This window comes from Cottoperca gobio, chromosome 19 (genome assembly GCF_900634415.1).
Source record: "Cottoperca gobio chromosome 19, fCotGob3.1, whole genome shotgun sequence".
In the NCBI taxonomy this organism is placed as follows: domain Eukaryota; kingdom Metazoa; phylum Chordata; class Actinopteri; order Perciformes; family Bovichtidae; genus Cottoperca; species Cottoperca gobio.
Window position 1 is genome coordinate 14170402 of NC_041373.1, and position 27740 is coordinate 14198141.

Genomic DNA, 27740 nt, shown 5'->3' on the forward strand with positions numbered 1-27740 from the left:
AAATTATTCAGTGTCACAATATCACCTTGAACTCCAAGATAAGAGGTGTTCCCTTTGAAAGATTGTCCACTGTGAAACCAAAAATACAATAATATGAATATTTAGTTCCATGTTTTTTTGTCAAAGCTACAGGGAGCCACTACAGAGTGGTTAAAGAGCCACATGTGGCTCCTGAGCCGTAGGTTGCAGACCCCTGTCCTAGGCAATAAGTGAGACAATCAACTCCATGCATTAACATGTATTTATGATTTTACCTTCATTGTACATGATTACTTCTTATATGACAGATATTTAATGATAAGAAACACCACAAATACACTAAGCATACACTCGATAAACATCCCAAATAGTGAATACAAAAAGGCAAGTGACAGTGTGCAATTTATATATGCTGGCCCTACTGTTGTATAGCAAAATAACTTCTACTTTTCACCTGACCACAAATACAAAACACAACTCAAGCACAAAGCCTCTTGAAAAAAATATGATCCAAAAATGAAATGCATGTTAAGTGATTTAAGAACATGAATCATCTTTGATTGCCTTCGGTCAGAGTTTTAGCTGCCTGAAGCACTGCTCGGTTACACCATTCGGGCTGCAAGAGGAGAACCAAAGTTTACATTAAATGTATTCATCAAACTCTGTGTCATCAAAAGTACAAAAGTTATAAGAAGATAAGAGAGCTTTACCTTTACTATTTGGCATCGTGGTTATTGGTCCGAGAGAGATTGCTGTGGAGACATGGTAGGATACGTCCCTCTCAACTCGACTGTGGTACCCTGGGGAGCAATCCTGCAGGAAAACCACATCAAAGGCTTCAGTTTATGCACCTGTTGATAATCTATCTAAACTCATTACAAACACACACAGTAGTACTTACAGCTGTGCAGTTGTTGTGTCTAAAGAAACACAGGTGGACCTGGCAGTGCAGGTAGATGCATGGAAAGTTGGAGAAGGTGAATATCTCAAAGGAGAATCGGGACACAGTTGAGATGCCGTTCTGAAGCAGCTCTACTGTAGCATCTGCTGGGTTAGGACACCTGGAAGACAAGTTACTGTGTTACCAAGGCGGCTTATAAAGTAAACAGGGTTAAGTGGTAAAAGAGAGGATGGGTGGAACAATTGAAAATAAGCCTTTCTTTCAGACTTTGGCAATCAAGAACTAGTGATCAATGTGGTAAGACAAGATAAAGTTGCAATAGCTCCTTTACTCTGCAATTATGAGATCCCAGCGGACGGGGTAGCTGGCGAGGTTGACCGGTGTCGCCCAACAAGAGTCCACAACAGTAGAGATCTGCCTTCTATCGACTCCTTCTGTCCGCACCTCCACATACAACCTCTGGTCGATTTCCATTTTTATTTTCCTATTGCTGGTCAGGCGGAATCGAAACCCAGCGTCCTTGTAGGGGATCATTCTCATATGATAGCGACCCACACCAGATGAAAGGTTGTTCCCCATCGTGCTAAGAAATAACAACACAAAGTGTAACTACACTTGAGAAGGAACAATTCATTGGCATGTTTTGGTTACTTCCAAGCTAAAGAGGAACTCATTAATTAAGTTTTAACAGATGTTCAGTGAATACAATTTACATAAAAGGTGCTGGACAAAGCCTTGCTGGGAATCTTTGACACATTTACAGAACAGGGACAAACTCCCTTAAATCTTTTTTTACTTTTCTTTGTAATGTTGGTTTTAATGGTAAGTTTATTAGTGAAGGTGCATAAAACTGGTATTGGGAAAAGGCCAAAAAGATCACGGAGAGGGTTTGTTATATTATAAAAATGATATTAAAGAGTAGCTAGGATGCAGGTAATTGTTTTCTTAATACAATGCAGAGCTATTCAATTGTCAGGGATATACATTGGATTGATTTGAATAACTTTAATGTAAGTGTGCACTGTGCAGCTGTATTATCTAAGAAAATGAAAGTTGGACTGGGACTTGGTATCAGCTGATACTCAATATTAAACGACTCAGCTCAGGTGCAAAAAGCTTGTTAGGGACACCAGTAGTCATTACTACTGTCATCATAGAGCAGCATTGCTGCAGAAGATTAATACTACAAAAAGATCTGAGGTGCAGATGTAGCATTGTTTATTATACTGTTAGTTTAATTATGTTAACTCGAATAACTCGATTACTAAAAATCAAGCCTTGAAAATTGACGGTGGTGAATTTTTTTTGTATAAAACCCAGAATGTGATAAGGCACTTAAATGTATTAAATAGGTTTAGTTTTGACAGAAAATATTATTGTATGTAATTGAAGTTCTAGAAAGGAAACCAACTAGTCATATTTTCTCTTTTGTATATTTAATATCATATGTCATTCTTAATAATAATAATAATAATATGTTTAGTGCTTCTTTTGCATGGAGAGTGTGCATTTTTAGAGTAATAGGCCTTCAGAACAATGACCGTTTGTTTTCGGGATAACAAACCGAAAGAGAAGTGGGCTTTTGGTCCAATGGGACATATTTGGGACTATTGGGGTTTTGGAATAATTAGCCGTCGGAACAACATGGGCAGTCCCCACTGTGATTGCATATGGAGTAACAAATCACCATTTAAAGCTGTTTATTATAAAAAGGACTGTGATCAGTTGTTACTTAGTTAGCAACACCTATGTCAAGAAATTGATTAAATAAATCATGCAGATTAGATGGTGTTGTCACCTCTCTACTGGGTTGATGCCCACAGCCATAGACAGGGCCTGGTCCAGAGCGTATTCACAGCTGAAACGCAGGTTAAAGTTCTTCTGGTTGCTGGTTCCTTCATGAGGGTCCACGTCGCCCTGGATGATGTTCTCATACATGAAATGGGTTTCGTTGCTCTTAAAATGGAAATGACAAAATGGTAAGAGTTGTTTGTAGTTGTAATATGTCTTATGGAGAACATTTACATCTAAAATATTCTTCAGTCTGTGTTGATGACATTGTAGTCTATGGACTGTACCCTGAGAGCGGTCCCACACAGCTGGTTATGATTGTTAAAGTGGAACACCAGTCGTCCGTCCTGGAGAGTCCCCTTGCAGGAGTCATCTCGAAGGTGGAGGGCGCTGGAGTGGAAGCCAGCTTCAAACAGCTGGCAGCGTGACACGGACATGGTGCCTGAACTACTGGCACAAGTGATGAACGAATCTGTGAAAGAGATGTAGAAATACAACGGTAGTTCTTGTAGAGCGAATCCTATGGTTGAAGCTGCACTAATCAATATGTTTGGATTACTAACGGATCAAATGACTACTGTACATGTCATTTGAAAGGTTTTGCTCACAGAGACAAACCCACAGAGAATAGAGTTGTGACTCATAGATAATCCTATAGGTTTATATTTGACCATCAGTTTAATTTATCATTGTTTCTGAGAAATCATGTTTTGTCTGACATTTTGGCATGGTGGACGGCGCACATAACTATAATACCCATGAGCCTCGACGAAGAAGCAAGTCAATATGGCTGAATTCAATCAAAATTGACCCAGAATTTTCAAAGTAGTTGATGTTTTCTCAACACTGTAATCTTTATGTTTCAATATGGAAATATGAACTGAAGTTTTAACTCGATTGGGTATTTTTTAGCAAAATGCACCTGGGAGTCATTATAAAATATAACCTCTTTTTAGCAAAAATGACTTACACCTAGCCACTAAAGAGCAATGCATTTTCTGACAGCAGTTGGTGGATCAAAACCAAAACTAAAAGAGTGTGAATATTAGACATTCTTCATGTTGCTGAAATATGATTCCAAATTAATGCTTTTGTTGCTCTGTATCAGATTAATGCTAAATAAAAATATAGTCCTCACCGTAGCTCTCATTGTTGGACCGATGGTGATGCTCATCACAGAAGCAGCCGTACACACCGTTCTTCTCACCACACCACTCATGCTCTGTGCAGTCCAGCTGTTCACAGGGGTCTGAATCAGCTATGGAAACATTGGGGAAAGGATGAGACAAAAAGTGGTAAAACAGAAACCAAACAAGTAAAAGAAGAAAAAAATCCCCAAGTAGACCAGATGGCAGGCTCTGTATTTGCAAGCTAAGCATTTATTATCTTGGCATGTTTATTATCTTGTGCATTAGCCTTGTACAAACTTACCACACTGTAAAGCCGAGTGCCATTCAGGGATGTTTAACCCTAAAACAGAGCAGGTGCTATCGTACGCTGAGACCGCAGAACACAGCATGCCATTGGCTGGAGTGTAGAGGCAGAGATCGTAGACACAGGAACTGAAGAATGGCTGAGGGTCAGAGTGCAGGTGACAGGCACTGAATGGGCCGCTACTGTTGGTGATGATACTACAGAGCTTGGAGTATTCTTCCTTAAAGGGACAGTCGTTTAATCCACCATTGTCCTCATCTGTGGATCCACATCTACAAAAGACATTATATGTTTAACACTTGGGCTGACTTTGTTTTTTTGCAACAATGTATTTTTAAATATCTGTACTGTTGTTCATGTTGGGTGTCGCAACTCTCCAAATCCACGATTCAATTTGCCTCATGGTCATGATTTTTTAGATTTTAAACTTTTCTTTTTTTTTTAGCACTGACGGCTGACATTATTAGACTATCAAACATTCATTGGTAAAAATCAACACATCATTGGTTTTATGCTGTCGTTTACAATAAGACAATTTTCAAAATTTTCTTTAAAAAGATAGGCTACATTTGAACTATTGTCCGTGACGGTCCGCTGTGGTTGTTGTGACAATAAATGCGTCATCTGCCATGTCAATGAGCGTCCGAGCGAATCGTTTGAAGAGAGGTTGTGTGAGGAGATTCGCCGTTAAAGGAATACAAAGACAGTCAAATGCCATTAAACGCTGGTGGCAAACAGTGTTAAATGGAGTGTTGATCAGTAAATGCGAATGCGGATCCTCAATATGTGTATGCATGGAACCGTGTGCATATCCGTATGACCACTGAAGTCTGCGGACGCGCAATGTGGAAAGTATGTACGAACCTCAAACTGTCATGATCATGATTTTTGTATATCCTGTTTTATTTTGAAGTGTTCACTCCCCCTTATGTCATGTCTAGTTGTACTTCCTGTCTGTGTTTTCCCTCTGTGATTGTTAATTTGTTCCTCCTGTGTCCGTTCACTTTGTCCTTGTGTTTTAGCTTCTCTCCCCAGTTGTGTCTCGTTCCCCTCGTTTAGTGTCTGTGTGTATATATCCCTGTCTTTCCCAGTGTTCCTTGTCAGATCGTCATTTAAGTATCACCCTTGCAGATGCTTCATCGTGCCATCCTGGTTTGTCTTTTCAGTTTACTTTTTACCTTTTGTATTTTTGTTATTTTGTAAGCATTTTGGAATAAAGCCCTCTTTTTGTTAATCTCCTCGTCTGCCGTCTTGCATTTGAGTCCTCAGCTTTTCCCCACCGTGACACAAACGTACAGAGCAATGTAGCTGTGTAATCTTCAACTATGTTAACATTATTAAAGGCAAAAAAGCCCATAAATCTTTTTTTTTTTTAAGTTCCCAAACGGTGACTTCAGGGAAGCAGGACGATTGTACTTTTCTTCAGACACGCCGATCCTGCTTTTGAATTCGATGATTTGAAATTGAAAGCTCATTTTGATAATTTTTATTGTGGATGGGAAATTGAGACAACCCAATCCACAACATCCTTTCGGTAATATGTTTACTGTTGTCAAAGGGGCTTTTAATATAATGATGCACCACTTCAAATGTATTGCACCTTAAGTCTTAAAAAAGAACAAGGTGCATTAGAAATATGTGGTGGTCTAGCTGAAGAAGACGAGATCTTCAGTATGTAATGACTGTTTTTAACTGACAATGATGATATTTTAATGCCACACCCTACATAAGTGTTTTTTATGCTCACCCTGGTTTGCTTGTGGGTGACTTCCAGCTGTGTCCAAAGTGATTGTCATTTTGTGCAGATGTGCCATTGGGCAAGACTTTGTCATCTGCAGAGTTACTGTTGAAGTTTCCACACATCCCGGTGACTCTGTTTGCACGATGTTTGTCAATTCTTACCAGTAAAATACTATGACCATCAAACTGGACCATCAGGTCAATGGCATAAACCACTATGTATCTTCCTTGTCTTACTACCTGAACTAAGGTTCCTACAGTGGTGGGAAGAGACACCTTACGTCCATTTACCTGGTAGGATAAGAGATAAAGAAAAGACAAAAGGGTTGAAGAGCAACTTGTTGTAACTTCTGTTTACACCACAACAATTCAAAACATTTGTCTAAAGTTTACCTTTACTCTTTTATTGGGTCCAATCTTGACAAACAGACTCTCTGTTTGATTTGAGAGGTATATATCCACTTCTGACACAAAGGAGACACGGTTGTTGCCACGATGATTATTGGTGGCTACCACCTGAAACTGTGTTTCATTGGGGCCGTGGCTCACACTCTCAGTGATGATGTAAGAGCATGTGCCCTGGAAATGAGACACTGCTCCATCAAGAGTGATGTAGTGTGGGTCCCCCGACACAGTGCAAGTGGACATATAATCAAAACAGCCCAGCTGGCCATTCCTGATGGTGCACTCTTGGGTTGAAGTGCAAGATGCAGCAGAACAGCGCAGGTCATTGGGAGCATGGCATTCACATTGCTGTGAGCAACCCTCGGTCCAGAAGGAGTCACCAGCCTGCAACATGAAAACAATATGTTTTAGTGTTGATGCTGCTCATTGCAACCTTAGACATTTTAACTGGGATTAACTAGAATGTGACTTACTTCATAGTAGGAGCCGTCATATTGACAGCCACATTTTTCCTCTGGGACACACTTTGTCCCACTCCTGAGAAAACGTTTATCACAGAAACATCCCTCAGAGCAAACCTGCCCACAGCTGGCATCAATGCTGCTAGCACAGGTGTGGCCACAGTCGTTACCACATAGCTCATAATGGCTGTTGGGCATGATTGTTTCACAGTCAAGACCTTTTATAAGTGAGGGGAAAAAAGGATAGTTGTCAGTTGGTTAAAAACTAGTGACTTCATTCAATTAACTAAGGTTATACATCGATGCAGCGGGTCAAGAGACCTTTTTTAGAAAACAATTTTTTGATTGTTTTCTTAGCTGTGTACGATAGATGAACAAAACGTGGTCAACTTACTGCACTCGGTGTTCTGTCTCCATGGGTGAATTTGAACATTAGCAGATTGACAGGCACTGACGTATGTTTGAATGGCCTCGCATAGAAGATCATTTCCTCCAACACATACATCGAACACACAGTCATTGAAATATGACGTTGGGTCCACCTGCTCATGGCAGAAGCCGAGGGGGCCGTTAGCCACCTGAATCAAATCACATTGGGCTCTAGCAGGCAGGTCATTGGTGCATTGTGGGCAAGAGGAGCCACACCCATCACTGCAGGTGTATTCTCCTGCCACTTTCCAAGCTGTCCCAAACTCCTGTGGAGTGGTGACCATCATTCCAGATGGGGTGTGGAACTCATCATTTGGATTTCCATTGTAGTTTCCACAAAGTCCACATGTTTTTCCTCTGTATTGATGTCAACATGTTATTAGATTGCAGATACATTTATCAAATATACATGATGATATAGATTTTTTGCAATGTAAACTAAAGGATTTAAACACGGCAGATACCTGTAACTTGAAGGCAAAGTGATAGACACTGTATACCGTCCATCGTACTTGATAGTCAGGCCAAAATCAGCACTGAGGAATGTGTGAGATCCAATTGCATAGATAGAAACTCGACTTCCATTCAAGAGAATAGGTAAGGTTTTAGTTACTCCATTCACCTTTAAAATCGAAAAAAAACCGAATTTGATGAACAATCTTAGATTTGTATCAAATTTCAACTATCTGTTTCATACAGTATAGATTAGATTTCATAAAGAATTTCTGCAGTGGTTCAAAAGTTGTTTAACTCACTTGTACCACACCGTGGCTCTCCCGTGACATATGCACTCGATAGCCCCACACATTTACAAAAACTTCGGCTGTCGTTGAAACTGTCAACCCTCTCCACTGCTCATTCTTAGCCTCCACTGAAAAGTCATTGAGCCCATCAGTGTCATTACAAAGAGTCGCCAACACATAACGGCAGGTTCCCTGGAAGTTGTAGGCCTTGTGATCAAAGGTGATGTAGTGTGGGTCCCCCCACACAGTGCAAGTGGACATATCAAAGCAGCCCAGCTGGCCATTCCTGATGGTGCACTCTTGGGTTGAAGTGCAAGATGCGGCAGAACAGCGCAGGTCATTGGGAGCATGGCATTCACATTGCTGTGAGCAACCCTCAGTCCAGAAGGAGTCACCAGCCTGCAACATGAAAACAACATGTTCTAATGTTGATGCTGCTCATTGCAACCTTAGACATTTTAACTGGGATTAACTAGAATGTGACTTACTTCATAGTAGGAGCCGTCATATTGACAGCCACATTTTTCCTCTGGGACACACTTTGTCCCACTCCTGAGAAAACCATCATCACAGAAACATCCCTCAGAGCAAACCTGCCCACACTTGGCATCAATGCTGCTAGCACAGGTGTGATTACAGTCTGTACCACACAGCTCATAATGGCTGTTGGGCATGATTGTTTCACAGTCAAGACCTTTAATAAGTGAGGGGGAAAAAGGATAGTTGTCAGTTGGTTAAAAACTAGTGACTTCATTCAATTAACTAAGGTTATACATTGATGCAGTGGGTCAAGAGACCTTTTTTTAGAAAACAATTCTTTGATTGTTTTCTTAGCTGTGTACGATAGATGAACAAAACGTGGTCAACTTACTGCACTCGGTGTTCTGTCTCCATGGGTGAATTTGAACATTAGCAGATTGACAGGCACTGACGTATGTTTGAATGGCCTCGCATAGAAGATCATTTCCTCCAACACATACATCGAACACACAGTCATTGAAATATGACGTTGGGTCCACCTGCTCATGGCAGAAGCCGAGGGGGCCGTTAGCCACCTGAATCAAATCACATTGGGCTCTAGCAGGTAGGTCATTGGTGCATTGTGGGCAAGAGAGGCCACACCCATCACTGCAGGTGTATTCTCCTGCCACTTTCCAAGCTGTCCCAAACTCCTGTGGAGTGGTGACCATCATTCCAGATGGGGTGTGGAACTCATCATTTGGATTTCCATTGTAGTTTCCACAAAGTCCACATGTTTTTCCTCTGTATTGATGTCAACATGTTATTAAATTGAAGATACATTTATCAAATATATATGATGATATAGATTGTTTGCAATGTAAACTAAAGGATTTAAACATGGCAGATACCTGTAACTTGAAGGCAAAGTGATAGACACTGTATACCGTCCATCGTACTTGATAGTCAGGCCAAAATCAGCACTGAGGAATGTGTGAGATCCAATTGCATAGATAGAAACTCGACTTCCATTCAAGAGAATAGGTAAGGTTTTAGTTACTCCATTCACCTTTAAAATCGAAAAAAAACAGAATTCGATGAACAATCTTAGATTTGTATCAAATTTCAACTATCTGTTGCTTTCGAAAATGACATCTGTTTCATACAGTATAGATTAGATTTCATAAAGAATGTCTGCAGTGATTCAAAAGTTGTTTAACTCACTTGTACCACACCGTGGCTCTCCCTCGACATATGCACTCGATAGCCCCACACATTTACAAAAACTTCGGCTATAGTTGAAACTGTCAACCCTCTCCACTGCTCATTCTTAGCCTCCACTGAAAAGTCATTGAGCCCATCAGTGTCATTACAAAGAGTCGCCAACACATAACGGCAGGTTCCCTGGAAGTTGTAGGCCTTGTGATCAAAGGTGATGTAGTGTGGGTCCCCCCACACAGTGCAAGTGGACATATCAAAGCAGCCCAGCTGGCCATTCCTGATGGTGCACTCTTGGGTTGAAGTGCAAGATGCAGCAGAACAGCGCAGGTCATTGGGAGCATGGCATTCACATTGCTGTGAGCAACCCTCAGTCCAGAAGGAGTCACCAGCCTGCAACATGAAAACAACATGTTCTAATGTTGATGCTGCTCATTGCAACCTTAGACATTTTAACTGGGATTAACTAGAATGTGACTTACTTCATAGTAGGAGCCGTCATATTGACAGCCACATTTTTCCTCTGGGACACACTTTGTCCCACTCCTGAGAAAACCTTATCACAGAAACATCCCTCAGAGCAAACCTGCCCACAGCTGGCATCAATGCTGCTAGCACAGGTGTGGCCACAGTCGTTACCACATAGCTCATAATGGCTGTTGGGCATGATTGTTTCACAGTCAAGACCTTTTATAAGTGAGGGAAAAAATGACGATGTCAGTTGTTTAAAAACTAGTGACCTTCATTCAATTAACTAAGGTTATACATCGATGAGGTGGGTCAAGAGACCTTATTTTAGAAAACAATTTTTTGATTGTTTTCTTAGCTGTGTATGGTAGATAAACAAAACGTGGTCAACTTACTGCACTCGGTGTTCTGTCTCCATGGGTGGATTTGAACATTAGCAGATTGACAGGCACTGACGTATGTTTGAATGGCCTCGCATAGAAGATCATTTCCTCCAACACATACATCGAACACACAGTCATTGAAATATGACGTTGGGTCCACCTGCTCATGGCAGAAGCCGAGGGGGCCGTTAGCCACCTGAATCAAATCACATTGGGCTCTAGCAGGTAGGTCATTGGTGCATTGTGGGCAAGAGGAGCCACACCCATCACTGCAGGTGTATTCTCCTGCCACTTTCCAAGCTGTCCCAAACTCCTGTGGAGTGGTGACCATCATTCCAGATGGGGTGTGGAACTCATCATTTGGATTTCCATTGTAGTTTCCACAAAGTCCACATGTTTTTCCTCTGTATTGATGACAACATGTTATTAGATTGAAGATACATTTATCAAATATAAATGATGATATAGATTTTTTGCAATGTAAACTAAAGGATTTAAACACGGCAGATACCTGTAACTTGAAGGCAAAGTGATAGACACTGTATACCGTCCATCGTACTTGATAGTCAGGCCAAAATCAGCACTGAGGAATGTGTGAGATCCAATTGCATAGATAGAAACTCGACTTCCATTCAAGAGAATAGGTAAGGTTTTAGTTACTCCATTCACCTTTAAAATCGAAAAAAAACAGAATTCGATGAACAATCTTAGATTTGTATCAAATTTCAACTATCTGTTGCTTTCGAAAATGACATCTGTTTCATACAGTATAGATTAGATTTCATAAAGAATTTCTGCAGTGATTCAAAAGTTCTTTAACTCACTTGTACCACACCGTGGCTCTCCCTCGACATATGCACTCGATAGCCCCACACATTTACAAAAACTTCGGCTATAGTTGAAACTGTCAACCCTCTCCACTGCTCATTCTTAGCCTCCACTGAAAAGTCATTCAGCCCATCAGTGTCATTACAAAGAGTCGCCAACACATAACGGCAGGTTCCCTGGAAGTTGTAGGCCTTGTGATCAAAGGTGATGTAGTGTGGGTCCCCCCACACAGTGCAAGTGGACATATCAAAGCAGCCCAGCTGGCCATTCCTGATGGTGCACTCTTGGGTTGAAGTGCAAGATGCAGCAGAACAGCGCAGGTCATTGGGAGCATGGCATTCACATTGCTCTGAGCAACCCTCAGTCCAGAAGGAGTCACCAGCCTGCAACATGAAAACAACATGTTCTAATGTTGATGCTGCTCAATGCAACCTTAGACATTTTAACTGGGATTAACTAGAATGTGACTTACTTCATAGTAGGAGCCGTCATATTGACAGCCACATTTTTCCTCTGGGACACACTTTGTCCCACTCCTGAGAAAACCGTTATCACAGAAACATCCCTCAGAGCAAACCTGCCCACAGCTGGCATCAATGCTGCTAGCACAGGTGTGGCCACAGTCGTTACCACATAGCTCATAATGGCTGTTGGGCATGATTGTTTCACAGTCAAGACCTTTTATAAGTGAGGGAAAAAATGACGATGTCAGTTGTTTAAAAACTAGTGACTTCATTCAATTAACTAAGGTTATACATCGATGAGGTGGGTCAAGAGACCTTATTTTAGAAAACAATTTTTTGATTGTTTTCTTAGCTGTGTATGGTAGATAAACAAAACGTGGTCAACTTACTGCACTTGGTGTTCTGTCTCCATGGGTGGATTTGAACATTAGCAGATTGACAGGCACTGACGTATGTTTGAATGGCCTCGCATAGAAGATCATTTCCTCCAACACATACATCGAACACACAGTCATTGAAATATGACGTTGGGTCCACCTGCTCATGGCAGAAGCCGAGGGGGCCGTTAGCCACCTGAATCAAATCACATTGGGCTCTAGCAGGTAGGTCATTGGTGCATTGTGGGCAAGAGGAGCCACACCCATCACTGCAGGTGTAGTCTCCTGCCACTTTCCAAGCTGTCCCAAACTCCTGTGGAGTGGTGACCATCATTCCAGATGGGGTGTGGAACTCATCATTTGGATTTCCATTGTAGTTTCCACAAAGTCCACATGTTTTTCCTCTGTATTGATGTCAACATGTTATTAAATTGAAGATACATTTATCAAATATAAATGATGATATAGATTTTTTGCAATGTAAACTAAAGGATTTAAACACGGCAGATACCTGTAACTTGAAGGCAAAGTGATAGACACTGTATACCGTCCATCGTACTTGATAGTCAGGCCAAAATCAGCACCTGAGGAATGTGTGAGATCCAATTGCATAGATAGAAACTCGACTTCCATTCAAGAGAATAGGTAAAGTTTTAGTTACTCCATTCACCTTTAAAATCGAAAAAAAACAGAATTCGATGAACAATCTTAGATTTGTATCAAATTTCAACTATCTGTGGCTTTCGAAAATGACATCTGTTTCATACAGTATAGATTAGATTTCATAAAGAATTTCTGCAGTGGTTCAAAAGTTGTTAAACTCACTTGTACCACACCGTGGCTCTCCCGTCGACATATGCACTCGATAGCCCCACACATTTACAAAAACTTCGGCTATAGTTGAAACTGTCAACCCTCTCCACTGCTCATTCTTAGCCTCCACTGAAAAGTCATTGAGCCCATCAGTGTCATTACAAAGAGTCGCCAACACATAACGGCAGGTTCCCTGGAAGTTGTAGGCCTTGTGATCAAAGGTGATGTAGTGTGGGTCCCCCCACACAGTGCAAGTGGACATATCAAAGCAGCCCAGCTGGCCATTCCTGATGGTGCACTCTTGGGTTGAAGTGCAAGATGCAGCAGAACAGCGCAGGTCATTGGGAGCATGGCATTCACATTGCTGTGAGCAACCCTCAGTCCAGAAGGAGTCACCAGCCTGCAACATGAAAACAACATGTTCTAATGTTGATGCTGCTCATTGCAACCTTAGACATTTTAACTGGGATTAACTAGAATGTGACTTACTTCATAGTAGGAGCCGTCATATTGACAGCCACATTTTTCCTCTGGGACACACTTTGTCCCACTCCTGAGAAAAGGTTTATCACAGAAACATCCCTCAGAGCAAACCTGCCCGCAGCTGGCATCAATGCTGCTAGCACAGGTGTGGCCACAGTCGTTACCACATAGCTCATAATGGCTGTTGGGCATGGCTTTTTCACAGTCAAGACCTTTTATAAGTGAGGGAAAAATGACGATGTCAGTTGTTTAAAAACTAGTGACTTCATTCAATTAACTAAGGTTATACATCGATGCAGGTGGGTCAAGAGACCTTATTTTAGAAAACAATTTTTTGATTGTTTTCTTAGCTGTGTACTGATAGATGAAACAAAACGTGGTCAACTTACTGCACTCGGTGTTCTGTCTCCATGGGTGAATTTGAACATTAGCAGATTGACAGGCACTGACGTATGTTTGAATGGCCTCGCATAGAAGATCATTTCCTCCAACACATACATCGAACACACAGTCATTGAAATATGACGTTGGGTCCACCTGCTCATGGCAGAAGCCGAGGGGGCCGTTAGCCACCTGAATCAAATCACATTGGGCTCTAGCAGGTAGGTCATTGGTGCATTGTGGGCAAGATAGGCCACACCCATCACTGCAGGTGTAGTCTCCTGCCACTTTCCAAGCTGTCCCAAACTCCTGTGGAGTGGTGACCATCATTCCAGATGGGGTGTGGAACTCATCATTTGGATTTCCATTGTAGTTTCCACAAAGTCCACATGTTTTTCCTCTGTATTGATGTCAACATGTTATTAGATTGAAGATACATTTATCAAATATATATGATCAATTAGATTTTTTGCAATGTAAACTAAAGGATTTAAACACAGCAGATACCTGTAACTTGAAGGCAAAGTGATAGACACTGTATACCGTCCATCATACTTGATAGTCAGGCCAAAATCAGCACTGAGGAATGTGTGAGATCCAATTGCATAGATAGAAACTCGACTTCCATTCAAGAGAATAGGTAAGGTTTTAGTTACTCCATTCACCTTTAAAATCGAAAAAAAACAGAATTCGATGAACAATCTTAGATTTGTATCAAATTTCAACTATCTGTTGCTTTCGAAAATGACATCTGTTTCATACAGTATAGATTAGATTTCATAAAGAATTTCTGCAGTGGTTCAAAAGTTGTTAAACTCACTTGTACCACACCGTGGCTCTCCCTCGACATATGCACTCGATAGCCCCACACATTTACAAAAACTTCGGCTATAGTTGAAACTGTCAACCCTCTCCACTGCTCATTCTTAGCCTCCACTGAAAAGTCATTGAGCCCATCAGTGTCATTACAAAGAGTCGCCAACACATAACGGCAGGTTCCCTGGAAGTTGTAGGCCTTGTGATCAAAGGTGATGTAGTGTGGGTCCCCCCACACAGTGCAAGTGGACATATCAAAGCAGCCCAACTGGCCATTCCTGATGGTGCACTCTTGGGTTGAAGTGCAAGATGCAGCAGAACAGCGCAGGTCATTGGGAGCATGGCATTCACATTGCTGTGAGCAACCCTCGGTCCAGAAGGAGGTACCAGCCTGCAACATGAAAACAACATGTTCTAATGTTGATGCTGCTCATTGCAACCTTATACATTTTAACTGGGATTAACTAGAATGTGACTTACTTCATAGTAGGAGCCGTCATATTGACAGCCACATTTTTCCTCTGGGACACACTTTGTCCCACTCCTGAGAAAACGTTTATCACAGAAACATCCCTCAGAGCAAACCTGCCCACAGCTGGCATCAATGCTGCTAGCACAGGTGTGGCCACAGTCGTTTCCACATAGCTCATAATGGCTGTTGGGCATGATTGTTTCACAGTCAAGACCTTTTATAAGTGAGGGGAAAAATGACGATGTCAGTTGTTTAAAAACTAGTGACTTCATTCAATTAACTAAGGTTATACATCGATGCAGTGGGTCAAGAGACCTTATTTTAGAAAACAATTTTTTGATTGTTTTCTTAGCTGTGTATGGTAGATAAACAAAACGTGGTCAACTTACTGCACTTGGTGTTCTGTCTCCATGGGTGAATTTGAACATTAGCAGATTGACAGGCACTGACGTATGTTTGAATGGCCTCGCATAGAAGATCATTTCCTCCAACACATACATCGAACACACAGTCATTGAAATATGACGTTGGGTCCACCTGCTCATGGCAGAAGCCGAGGGGGCCGTTAGCCACCTGAATCAAATCACATTGGGCTCTAGCAGGTAGGTCATTGGTGCATTGTGGGCAAGAGGAGCCACACCCATCACTGCAGGTGTAGTCTCCTGCCACTTTCCAAGCTGTCCCAAACTCCTGTGGAGTGGTGACCATCATTCCAGATGGGGTGTGGAACTCATCATTTGGATTTCCATTGTAGTTTCCACAAAGTCCACATGTTTTTCCTCTGTATTGATGTCAACATGTTATTAGATTGAAGATACATTTATCAAATATATATGATCAATTAGATTTTTTGCAATGTAAACTAAAGGATTTAAACACAGCAGATACCTGTAACTTGAAGGCAAAGTGATAGACACTGTATACCGTCCATCATACTTGATAGTCAGGCCAAAATCAGCACTGAGGAATGTGTGAGATCCAATTGCATAGATAGAAACTCGACTTCCATTCAAGAGAATAGGTAAGGTTTTAGTTACTCCATTCACCTTTAAAATCGAAAAAAAACAGAATTCGATGAACAATCTTAGATTTGTATCAAATTTCAACTATCTGTTGCTTTCGAAAATGACATCTGTTTCATACAGTATAGATTAGATTTCATAAAGAATTTCTGCAGTGGTTCAAAAGTTGTTAAACTCACTTGTACCACACCGTGGCTCTCCCTCGACATATGCACTCGATAGCCCCACACATTTACAAAAACTTCGGCTATAGTTGAAACTGTCAACCCTCTCCACTGCTCATTCTTAGCCTCCACTGAAAAGTCATTGAGCCCATCAGTGTCATTACAAAGAGTCGCCAACACATAACGGCAGGTTCCCTGGAAGTTGTAGGCCTTGTGATCAAAGGTGATGTAGTGTGGGTCCCCCCACACAGTGCAAGTGGACATATCAAAGCAGCCCAACTGGCCATTCCTGATGGTGCACTCTTGGGTTGAAGTGCAAGATGCAGCAGAACAGCGCAGGTCATTGGGAGCATGGCATTCACATTGCTGTGAGCAACCCTCGGTCCAGAAGGAGGTACCAGCCTGCAACATGAAAACAACATGTTCTAATGTTGATGCTGCTCAATGCAACCTTAGACATTTTAACTGGGATTAACTAGAATGTGACTTACTTCATAGTAGGAGCCGTCATATTGACAGCCACATTTTTCCTCTGGGACACACTTTGTCCCACTCCTGAGAAAACGTTTATCACAGAAACATCCCTCAGAGCAAACCTGCCCACAGCTGGCATCAATGCTGCTAGCACAGGTGTGGCCACAGTCGTTTCCACATAGCTCATAATGGCTGTTGGGCATGATTGTTTCACAGTCAAGACCTTTAATAAGTGAGGGGAAAAATGACGATGTCAGTTGTTTAAAAACTAGTGACTTCATTCAATTAACTAAGGTTATACATCGATGCAGTGGGTCAAGAGACCTTATTTTAGAAAACAATTTTTTGATTGTTTTCTTAGCTGTGTATGGTAGATAAACAAAACGTGGTCAACTTACTGCACTTGGTGTTCTGTCTCCATGGGTGAATTTGAACATTAGCAGATTGACAGGCACTGACGTATGTTTGAATGGCCTCGCATAGAAGATCATTTCCTCCAACACATACATCGAACACACAGTCATTGAAATATGACGTTGGGTCCACCTGCTCATGGCAGAAGCCGAGGGGGCCGTTAGCCACCTGAATCAAATCACATTGGGCTCTAGCAGGTAGGTCATTGGTGCATTGTGGGCAAGAGGAGCCACACCCATCACTGCAGGTGTAGTCTCCTGCCACTTTCCAAGCTGTCCCAAACTCCTGTGGAGTGGTGACCATCATTCCAGATGGGGTGTGGAACTCATCATTTGGATTTCCATTGTAGTTTCCACAAAGTCCACATGTTTTTCCTCTGTATTGATGTCAACATGTTATTAGATTGAAGATACATTTATCAAATATATATGATCAATTAGATTTTTTGCAATGTAAACTAAAGGATTTAAACACAGCAGATACCTGTAACTTGAAGGCAAAGTGATAGACACTGTATACCGTCCATCATACTTGATAGTCAGGCCAAAATCAGCACTGAGGAATGTGTGAGATCCAATTGCATAGATAGAAACTCGACTTCCATTCAAGAGAATGGGTAAGGTTTTAGTTACTCCATTCACCTTTAAAATCGAAAAAAAACAGAATTCGATGAACAATCTTAGATTTGTATCAAATTTCAACTATCTGTTGCTTTCGAAAATGACATCTGTTTCATACAGTATAGATTAGATTTCATAAAGAATTTCTGCAGTGGTTCAAAAGTTGTTAAACTCACTTGTACCACACCGTGGCTCTCCCTCGACATATGCACTCGATAGCCCCACACATTTACAAAAACTTCGGCTATAGTTGAAACTGTCAACCCTCTCCACTGCTCATTCTTAGCCTCCACTGAAAAGTCATTGAGCCCATCAGTGTCATTACAAAGAGTCGCCAACACATAACGGCAGGTTCCCTGGAAGTTGTAGGCCTTGTGATCAAAGGTGATGTAGTGTGGGTCCCCCCACACAGTGCAAGTGGACATATCAAAGCAGCCCAGCTGGCCATTCCTGATGGTGCACTCTTGGGTTGAAGTGCAAGATGCAGCAGAACAGCGCAGGTCATTGGGAGCATGGCATTCACATCGCTGTGAGCAACCCTCTGTCCAGAAGGAGTCACCAGCCTGCAACATGAAAACAACATGTTCTAATGTTGATGCTGCTCATTGCAACCTTAGACATTTTAACTGGGATTAACTAGAATTTGACTTACTTGATAGTAGGAGCCGTCATATTGACAGCCACAGCTTTCCTCTGGGACACACTTTGTCCCACTCCTGAGAAAATGTTTATCACAGAAACATCCCTCAGAGCAAACCAGCCCACAGGTGATATCAATGCTACTGGCACAGGTGTGGCCACAGTCGGTACCACATAGCTCATAATGGCTGTTGGGAATGGCTGTTTCACAGTCAAGACCTTTTATAAGTGAGGGGAAAAAAGGATGGTTGTCAGTTGATTAAAAACTAGTGACTTCAATCAATTAACTAAGGTTATACATCGATACGGCGGGTCAAGAGACCTTATTTCAGAAAACATGTCTTCGATTAACTCTTAGCTGTTTATAATAGATAAACATAACGTGGTCAACATACTGCAGTTGATTTTCTGTCTCCAAGGGTAGATTTGAACGTTAGCAGATTGACAGGCACTGACGTATGTTTGAATGGCATCGCATAGAAGATCATTTCCTCCAACACATACATCGAACACACAGTCATTGAAATATGGTGCTCGGTCCACCTGCTCATGGCAGAAGCTGAGTGGGCCGTCTGCTGCTTGAATCAAATCACATTGGGCTCTAGCAGGTAGGTCATTGGTGCATTGTGGGCAAGAGGAGCCACACCCATCACTGCAGATGTCGTTTCCTGCCACTTTCCAAGCTGTCCCAAACTCCTGTGGAGTGGTGACCATCATTCCAGATGGGGTGTGGAACTCATCATTTTGATTTCCATTAAAGTTTCCACAAAGTCCACATGTTTTTCCTCTGTATTGATGAAAATAAATAGAGAAACATTCAGTAACATCAATAAGATGATAAGTTCAATCAGTCAATCGGACTCAATTTACATAGCACCTTTGATACAGGTTAGTACAATTCAAAGTTCTATTCAGATGACATAACAACAAAGTATGAATGGAAACAGTTTAACAATGTGAGACTTAAACACACAAGAAATAAAGAGAATAATAAAAATAAAAACAACTATAACTAATAGACAATATAAAAGAAATGAATACAATAAAATAAATGATAAAATAAATTCATTTGAAAGTAAAAATATTTATCAATATAAAGACTAAAAGGTAACTAATCTTTAAAAAAGGTTTTATGTGTTCTCTCCTTCTGGTTTTAATCATCAATGAGGCAACAGAGTTTCTGAGTACTGTGATTGCTGCTAATTATGTAAAAAAAAACATGAGTTACAAGAACATCAAAGCACCAAAATTTGAATTGCGGTAAATGGTAGATACCTGTAATTTGAAGGCACAGAGATGGACACTTTACTCCTGCCATTGTAGGTGACACGCAGGCCAAAATCAACATTGACAAATGTCCTAGATCCACTTGCATAGACAATCACATGATCTCCGTTTAAGATAACTGGTAGATTTTTAGTTTCTCCATTTACCTATACCATTTGAAAAACAAAATTGAAAGAACAAGGATATTTAATTTGTTTTATAACATGACAGATACTAGAATTGTATTGCTAATACCAATATTGATATGTAAAAGCTTTACAAATCTGATACCAATATATTGTCTGATAAAATATATTTTTAACAAAGATCCCAGAAGAAAAGCAGATACATACATTTCAATGGAGACATTTGATTGTTGAAATATAAACTTATCAGTTCTCTCTGGTGAAGAAATTATGTAATGGCATAACTGTTTTGTTAGCGTTTGTCTACTGCAATTTATTTATAAAGAATTGACCACCATACATCAATACTGATATATTTTAAATAAGATAACAGAAGCCTATCTTATTTGGTGGGCTTTGCATCTTACTTCCTCGGACTTTACAAAATGATTTATTTTCATTTTCTTAAAATAAAGAATATTGCTAATGGTTCAGAAATGGTTTAACTCACCTGAACGACACCGTGGCTGTTTCTCGACAGATGCACTTGGTAGCCCCACACATTTACAAAAACTTCAGCTGTGATTGACACTGGCAACCCTCTCCACTGCTCATTCTTCACCGACACTGAAAATTGATGAAGCCCATCGGTGTCATTACAAAGGGTTGCCAAAACATAACGGCAGGTTCCCTGGAAGTCAAAGGCCTCGTGATCAAAGGTTAGGTAGTGAGGGTCACCATTTGCAGAGCAGGTGCCATGAGGATTGGGATGGCAGCCAAATTCACCATCCACCACACGACAGGACTCCTGGGGACCACAGGAGTTGAGGATACAGTGGACAGCCCCAGTAGTACCATCACAAGTACACGACCTCTGACAGTCTTCATCATCCCAGAATCTTTCGCCCGCTTGCCGATAGCGTCCGTGGCGATTGCATCCACACGCTGTTGGTATTACGCACTGATTGCCATTGAGGACAAAACCATCATCACACTGGCAACCCTCCTGGCACACCGTGTCACAGACGAAAGGCAAGGAGAGGCTGGGGCAGGTCGAAGGACAAGAGCTTCCACAGAATTCATAATGACTGTTGTGAGGGCAGTTTTTCTCTAAAGACAAAAAGGTTGATTCAAAAAGGTCATTACATTTTTTACCTTATGCAAACTTAATCCAAAAAGTAGCAGTGCTTACCACAGTCAGTTGCATTCCTCCAGTATTCTAGGGCAACGCCCTTCTGTTGACACATTAGTGCATAATCACGTAGGACCTCACATAGCGCTGATGCTGGATCTCTTGAGGCCATTATTATCTCTGCACATGAATCCATATGCTGCCGAGGGTCCACCATGGCCCAACACTGAGCAAATGGCCCATGTGGGGAGTCAAGAATGCCACAGTGCTCGCTAGAATTGTAATTTGTTGTAGAGTTATGATTTACACTTTCCACGCAGTGTGCAGCGAGGGAGCCATCTCGCCAACTGTCTCCAAAGTCCTGAGAGCTGTTGACCAGGACGCCATTGGGTGTGCGAAAGTCATCATGAGGGTGACTATTGTAATTACCACAGAGTCCACCCAGTAAATCTTTGTAGACACCAGGTACAGTGACACGCACAAAGTGAGGCCAAACTGTCTGGACAGTTACACCAAAGGAGGTGCGAAGAATGATACTGTGAATACTGCTGTGGTAGATTTGGAATCCGTTGTATTCTGGGCTCAAGGGAAGTCTGATCAACTGATCGTCAACCTAAAGGGCCATTTAAACAGCCAGTTTTCATCAAAATATTTTACATGAAGAAAAGGTTTTCATTTGTGTTGTTCAAAAGCAAAAACAACAATGTTGAACAATTACAATTTTGAAAAAGCTCTTGAAATACATTTCAGTCACTTACCTGAACTTTGCTGCTACCTGTCATTTCAATGGATATTTGCCTTCCCTCTGCCTCAAACTTTAGCACCCTGGAAAAATCATGCTGGCCTCTGGGCACTTTTTCTATTGTCACCATGAAGTGCGGGTGATTAGACAATCCCATCACTTTGGCAAGGGTCAATCGACATGCCCCAGGATACTGGTATGTCAGTCCATCAAATGTCTGATAAGACCCTGGGCCCCTTATCCAGCATGTAGCATTGCTGTTGGGTCTGCATCCTCTTTCTCCCTCCTCCACCCTACAAGACTCTTGTTGGCCACAACTATGGGAGCTGCAAGTCATGGAGCCAATACTGCAGCTACAACGTCTCCCACAGTCCTCGTCTAGTATTACAGTTTCTCCAGAGCGGTAGTAACGACCATCAAAGCTGCAGCCACACTCAGCATGAGGGACGCAGAGCCCAGCACTAAGGATGTAGCCTGAATTGCAGATGCAACTATCCTGGGCAGGAAGAGGGCAGTTGTATGTGGAATTGGGATGGACACAGGTAGCTGGACATCCTGTGCCTTGGGACTCAAAGTGGCTGTTTAATGGGCAGATGATTTCTAGACAAAAGAAAACAACATTAATCTTGACACCATGGTCATTTTATCGAAAGGATTTTACAAAATAATGTTGATTGACTGACAGACATACCACAGAAGTCTTGTCTGCGCCAGCTTGGCAGGTGTACACCATTCAGTTGACACTGACTTGCATACACATTTAGGGCTTGGCACAGAATGGGTTGGTACCCTCCTACTACACACAGATCAAACACACAACTCTCCACAAAGGTCTGTGGGGGAAGTCGTTCATGGCAAGTAGCAAAAGGTCCAGAACTACTCTGAAGGATACCGCAATGGGCAGTATTGCTGTAGAATGCTGTATGATCCTCAGTACATGCAGCGCAGTCCAGACCTCCACACTGTGGCTCACAACCAGGCTCATTGTCTCCTGATGCTTGCCAACTGTTGCCAAAAACCACATCAGAGCTCACAACCTTGCCTCGGCGGGTTCGAAAGTCATCTTTGGGATTATTGTTGAAGTTTCCACACAGGCCACACAATGACTGCTGGTAAGTATAGGGCACACTGATCCTAACATAATGGTAGGCATCATAGGATACTTCCAATCCAAAGTCAGTAGTGATGATCACAGAAAAACCTGACTCATAAACCTGGATGGTGCCATTGTTAAGAGAGATTGGAGTCGCTGCAAAGACTCCATTAACCTGTAAACACACCAGAATGTACGTCAAGAATAGCAAAAATCCTATTTGGAAGAATTGAAAGAGTCAAAGTTGAAGTATAAGCACAGTCAAATCACCTACCTTAGCCTCCCCATGACGTCCCTTGACAAGCTCGATTATTTCATTATAGACATGCACTTTGACCAGTCTTGTCCAAGAGACTCGAGTGCTGCCCCGGTGCTCGTTTTTTCCCTCTACTCTATAGTAGGGCAACCCACGATGACATAGTTCAGAGAGAACATAAGTGCAGGTGCCCTGAAAGTGAAACACTCTGTTATCGAAGGTATAGTAATGTGGATCACCACTTATGGTGCACGTGCCTCTCTGCACCGTCTGGCAGGAGAACTGAAAGCTAGCATGTTTGCAGATTTGGGAAAAGGAGCAGGGTTGGCTGTGACACTGCAGGCCTGCTGAGGTGCAGGTGCACTTCTGTGCACAGGTTTTGTCGCTCCAGAATGAGTCACCCAGCTGCACCTTCTGACCTTTGAAGAAAATAAAAAGGAAGATACCTTGAGAGGCATTCATTTCAACATGGAAACACTACTTAATATTAAAAACCATTTAACCATTTTTAACCTTCGGTGACCACCCGCTGGTTAAATGGTAAATGGACTGTTTTTATATCGCTTTTCCAATCTTTACGATTACTCAAAGCGCTTTACAACACATGTCAGCATTCACCCATTCACACACTTACCATTGAAAGTGCAGCCTCTTGATTCATGGTCCGTCCGGAAAGCCCAGCGACCGGGTACATTGACATTGCTGCTCAGGAAATTTGAGTTACTGCCTGATGCAGTGTTAGAGAACGATCCAGGGATGATGAAATGATTGGAGTTGATTGAGTCATATCCAGCCTGGACATACATGTCACAAGGATAGAAATAACTTTATGTGTTTTGAATTTTAGCATTTCTATTATTGCATTCAGTAGTAAGTAAGGCAAGGCAACTGAATTACACAATTTGTAGTGCATCGCATATCATTTAAATGGCTCTAACCTGTACTGTCAGAGTTGTGGAGGCTATCCTCCCGTAGTTCATCAGCACAAATGACAGCCGGCCACCAGATATCAGGACTGCTTGCACCGTTGTTCGCTGAAAAAAAATGTACTTGGGGTTATTATAGTAAGTATTCTATAGGGCTGTACCCAAATCAGATACATTTGAAGGAAGAAATTCAAGTTGACTCAGGGGTCACGACGAATGATTCAACTTAACGTCTTTCAGATGGCAGCCCTAGTAAAATAATCAAATACAAATATATATCCTAGGTATTTTTTCATTTAGAACAATATTACTTACTGCTTTTATATCTGTATAGTAGGCCACCTTATACCATGTTGCAACAAAGACCCAGTTGGCATTGAAGTTCAACTCTGGGAAGTACCCATTAATGTCTCGTGTAGCTTGTTGGAGGACACTGCCGCGGGTGTATTGATTGTAGTAGATCTGACCATTTCTTCTGTTGTCTAAATCTGTCCAGAATGGAGCGATGATGTCTCTGGATTCATGCAATGGAAACCTTTCAGGTGTGTAGTTATCCCATGGTGAGTTAAAGGTCAGATATCCATTGTTGTTTACCTGCAAACAAATAAGCTCGTTTTTTTTTTTAAACAAATAATTAGAAGGAATCGACTACATTATTGGACATTCCCATGTTATCAAATATTTACATATTTATTGCAACAGTATGTTTAACCATATTATAGATAGCCCTGTTACAATAATTATTTAGATTTTTACTTACTAAAGAATTTCATCAACATTTTACCCAAAATGATGCCAAAATAAACAGCAGAGGTTTCTCTACCATTTAAGAATTTGGCATTAAGCAGGCATGCACATTTTTATTAACAATGCCGGAAAGTTCAAATTTCAATTTCAATGCTTTTATGAGAATTAAAAGTTCATTGCTTTGAACAGGTTTACTTGCAACAATATGCTATTACATCATTACTATATGAGTGGCTTAAAATGGTCCTAAAATTATAATAATAGCGTTTGTCGCAATTATTTCTGACCAAATTAGTTATCCTTACAGATCTAATTATAAATATAAAAATATACGACTAATTCTAATACTACTTTGATATCTGAATAATTTTATTAATTCATTATTGCACATTTACAACACAGCTCTTGGGTTGGGAGTGATTTGCTAACCAGTAGATAAAGATTTTATTCCACCCCAAAATATTCCAGAATTAAAATACTTGTAACATTTTTACATACATAAATCTGATTATACGACCGTCCGAAATACACAAAAGGTCGTTGCAGGGGAATTTGAGGAGAACTTCCATCGTCTGAGCCAGAGCTTAAAATTCCAGCAATTGGGTAGAGGGGTCCTAGAAAGAAGAACATTTTCAAAACAAGAATAAGTCGAAAATGTATAGGGTTGTACTAAATGTCATTTGTTTGTGTGGTTCTGTGTGTGTGTGTGTATGTGTGTGTGTGTGTGTGTATGTGTGTGTGTGTGTGTGTGTGTGTGTGTGTGTGTGTGTGTGTGTGTGTGTGTGTGTGTGTGTGTGTGTGTGTGTGTGTGGTCGCAGCTATTTGCGCATGTTTTTACATTCAAAGCTTCAATTGAGGTTTTTCGAATGAAGATTTAAATGTTGGTTGTCGTATTTTATGATGTCATCACCCCTAAAAAAATATTAATGTGATTTGTTACATTAAATGAAATAGTTTGTATTTATCAACTTTCTTCAATGAATATCACTCGTCAGTTTGCGAACATAAATACATGTAGGTACGGACTAAGGACTGAGTGTCATGGCACCCGATGTGTGTGTGTGTGTGTGCGTTTGTGTGTGTGTGTGTGTGTGTGTGTGTGTGTGTGTGTGTGTGTGTGTGTGTGTGTGTGTGTGTGTGTGTGTGTGTATTTGTCACTGGAATCCTGTTCTAATAATAGTATAATACTAATAATATAAGTATTACCTAATCTTTTTCTTTTTCAGAAATACTGTGTTTTTCCCAAATACCATTTTTCCCATATGGTCAATTGTTACACGGATAATCAGTAGTAGTGTCTACAATATGAATTCCTGGATAGTAAATGTTAATCTGCAATTCTCTGTAGTGGTTCCAGTAATATTTGTTCCTAAAATATATTGATGTATCATATAACACAATGGTAAATAGCTGTAAAAGCCGGCTGAGAATGTAATTGAGGACTAAAGGCGCCTTTTCATTTTGAAAGAGCAACGTTTATAGGGCTGGCCCCACTCTGCTGTTGTCCAGCCTTAATGCCAAAAGACACATTTTCAAATCTCACACATGATTTTTAATATTTAACATTTCTATATCTCCACACCAAAACCAAAGCTGGTTGAAAATGCAATAAAACCCAATAATGTAATAACATGTCCTGACTGATATTGTAATGGCATTTTTACCAATAATGTAAAACCTTATTAGTCTAAATAGCTGGTGTCATGTCATGTTCAACATTCTGTTATATAAGACTATTTTGGTTAAGTTTGGCTTCTTTACTCAATGAAGCATATTCCTAGAATACAATATGTTCACTTAGATGTACTTTAGTATTAAGGTAAACCAGAAAAGTCCATCAGACCCATTGTTAATGGGATTAGTTTCACCGGCACTTTTCCTTCCATGACAAGTCAACAACTCTGCCATGAAAATATAAGTAAAAAGCAGAGTACATCTCAAACCAGGTCCCAGGTGCGAACAGAGGGGGCAGATCTGCCTGGTATTAAGTTACAAAGCTCAGCGTCCTGGTGGCGCGCGCATCGTACAGGAAATGAGCGCCTCTTTCGTTAGATGCGTCACTTCCCTTGGTTTGTTTTTTCAAAATAAATTTTTTGTTTTGTTTTTCAAGAACAATAAGAGATTTATCTTTTGAATGAGATCAAAATCATGCAGCTGGTGCAGATGGTTGAAGAGCAGCTTTCAATTTACTTTAGGTATGTTGTTTGTAGGTATTTTCAGGTAAATTCGCCCACCTTCTAAGAGGTTAAGTATAAAAAACAATTCAACAGCTAACTGTTTGGCTTACAGCAAAGCTTTGACAAATTTGCCTCAGGTGTTAAAGAGTGGTACCTCCCCATCTCCACACTCAATGCTTTTGCATAATTTATGATCAATACTACAGTGTGTGCTGTCAGTTTATAGTTAATATACTTAGTTATTTTCCACTTCTGCTGTGTGCATGTCAAATTATTATGTAATTCCTATGTACTATACTGTATTATGTATATTTCAAAACTTTAAATAGGTCTACATTGGGCTTGACATAAACTGCAGCTAACATCTTTTGTTCAAAGCTACTAATTTCTACTAAAACAACAACCATACAGCAGTGGTACCAGGCATTATCCTAAAGTGATAAACTTACTTGTCACCTGTGGAGTCACCCCTCGAGTCACCAGTCGATGCTCTTGTGGAGTCACCATACCTATCAAAACAAACACATTTATTGTTATCCAATTAAATATTTGAGTCTCCAAACATAAACAGAAGTCAGTTAGTGCACATGTAATGCATTAACAGAAATTAAAGTGAATTTCATTTCAATTGATTTCATGAAATACTCACTTATCATGCCCAAAAGCAGCACAGGCCACATCATTTGACTTGCCATTCTCCAAAGCCGAAAATTCAAAAGCTGCTAACCAAATACAATGATTTAATTTGAAAAGAAGAAAAAATAACAACAAATATGACATAAAAATAAGAAGCACTGTTCCAGATATCCATTAAAATTTCTATACATCAATAAATAAAACATTTAAAAAATCAAAATTCAAACCCATTGTGCCATCTCGTTTAAATAAAATAAATGTA

At 40.8% G+C, this 27740-nt stretch overlaps 1 protein-coding gene across 1 annotated transcript; it reads right to left on the reverse strand.

The window, feature by feature from the left end:
* Positions 1 to 248: 248 nt before the first annotated feature.
* On the reverse strand, positions 249 to 27537 carry LOC115024861 (IgGFc-binding protein-like). The gene is given in 53 exon segments (XM_029456722.1): positions 249 to 595; positions 690 to 792; positions 881 to 1040; positions 1212 to 1463; positions 2679 to 2836; positions 2959 to 3143; positions 3810 to 3929; positions 4103 to 4377; positions 5853 to 6136; positions 6239 to 6634; positions 6724 to 6929; positions 7106 to 7497; positions 7605 to 7762; positions 7896 to 8282; positions 8372 to 8577; positions 8755 to 9146; positions 9254 to 9411; positions 9567 to 9953; positions 10043 to 10119; positions 10122 to 10247; positions 10424 to 10815; positions 10923 to 11080; positions 11236 to 11622; positions 11712 to 11917; positions 12093 to 12484; positions 12592 to 12664; positions 12906 to 13293; positions 13383 to 13588; positions 13766 to 14157; positions 14265 to 14422; positions 14578 to 14964; positions 15054 to 15259; positions 15435 to 15826; positions 15934 to 16091; positions 16247 to 16633; positions 16828 to 16928; positions 17104 to 17495; positions 17603 to 17760; positions 17916 to 18302; positions 18392 to 18597; positions 18774 to 19165; positions 19654 to 19811; positions 20281 to 20879; positions 20962 to 21514; positions 21660 to 22243; positions 22335 to 22911; positions 23011 to 23411; positions 23627 to 23786; positions 23931 to 24026; positions 24234 to 24512; positions 25164 to 25279; positions 27292 to 27312; positions 27492 to 27537. Coding segments are annotated over 53 exon segments (13944 nt in total). The 3' UTR covers positions 249 to 581.
* Positions 27538 to 27740: the final 203 nt, after the last annotated feature.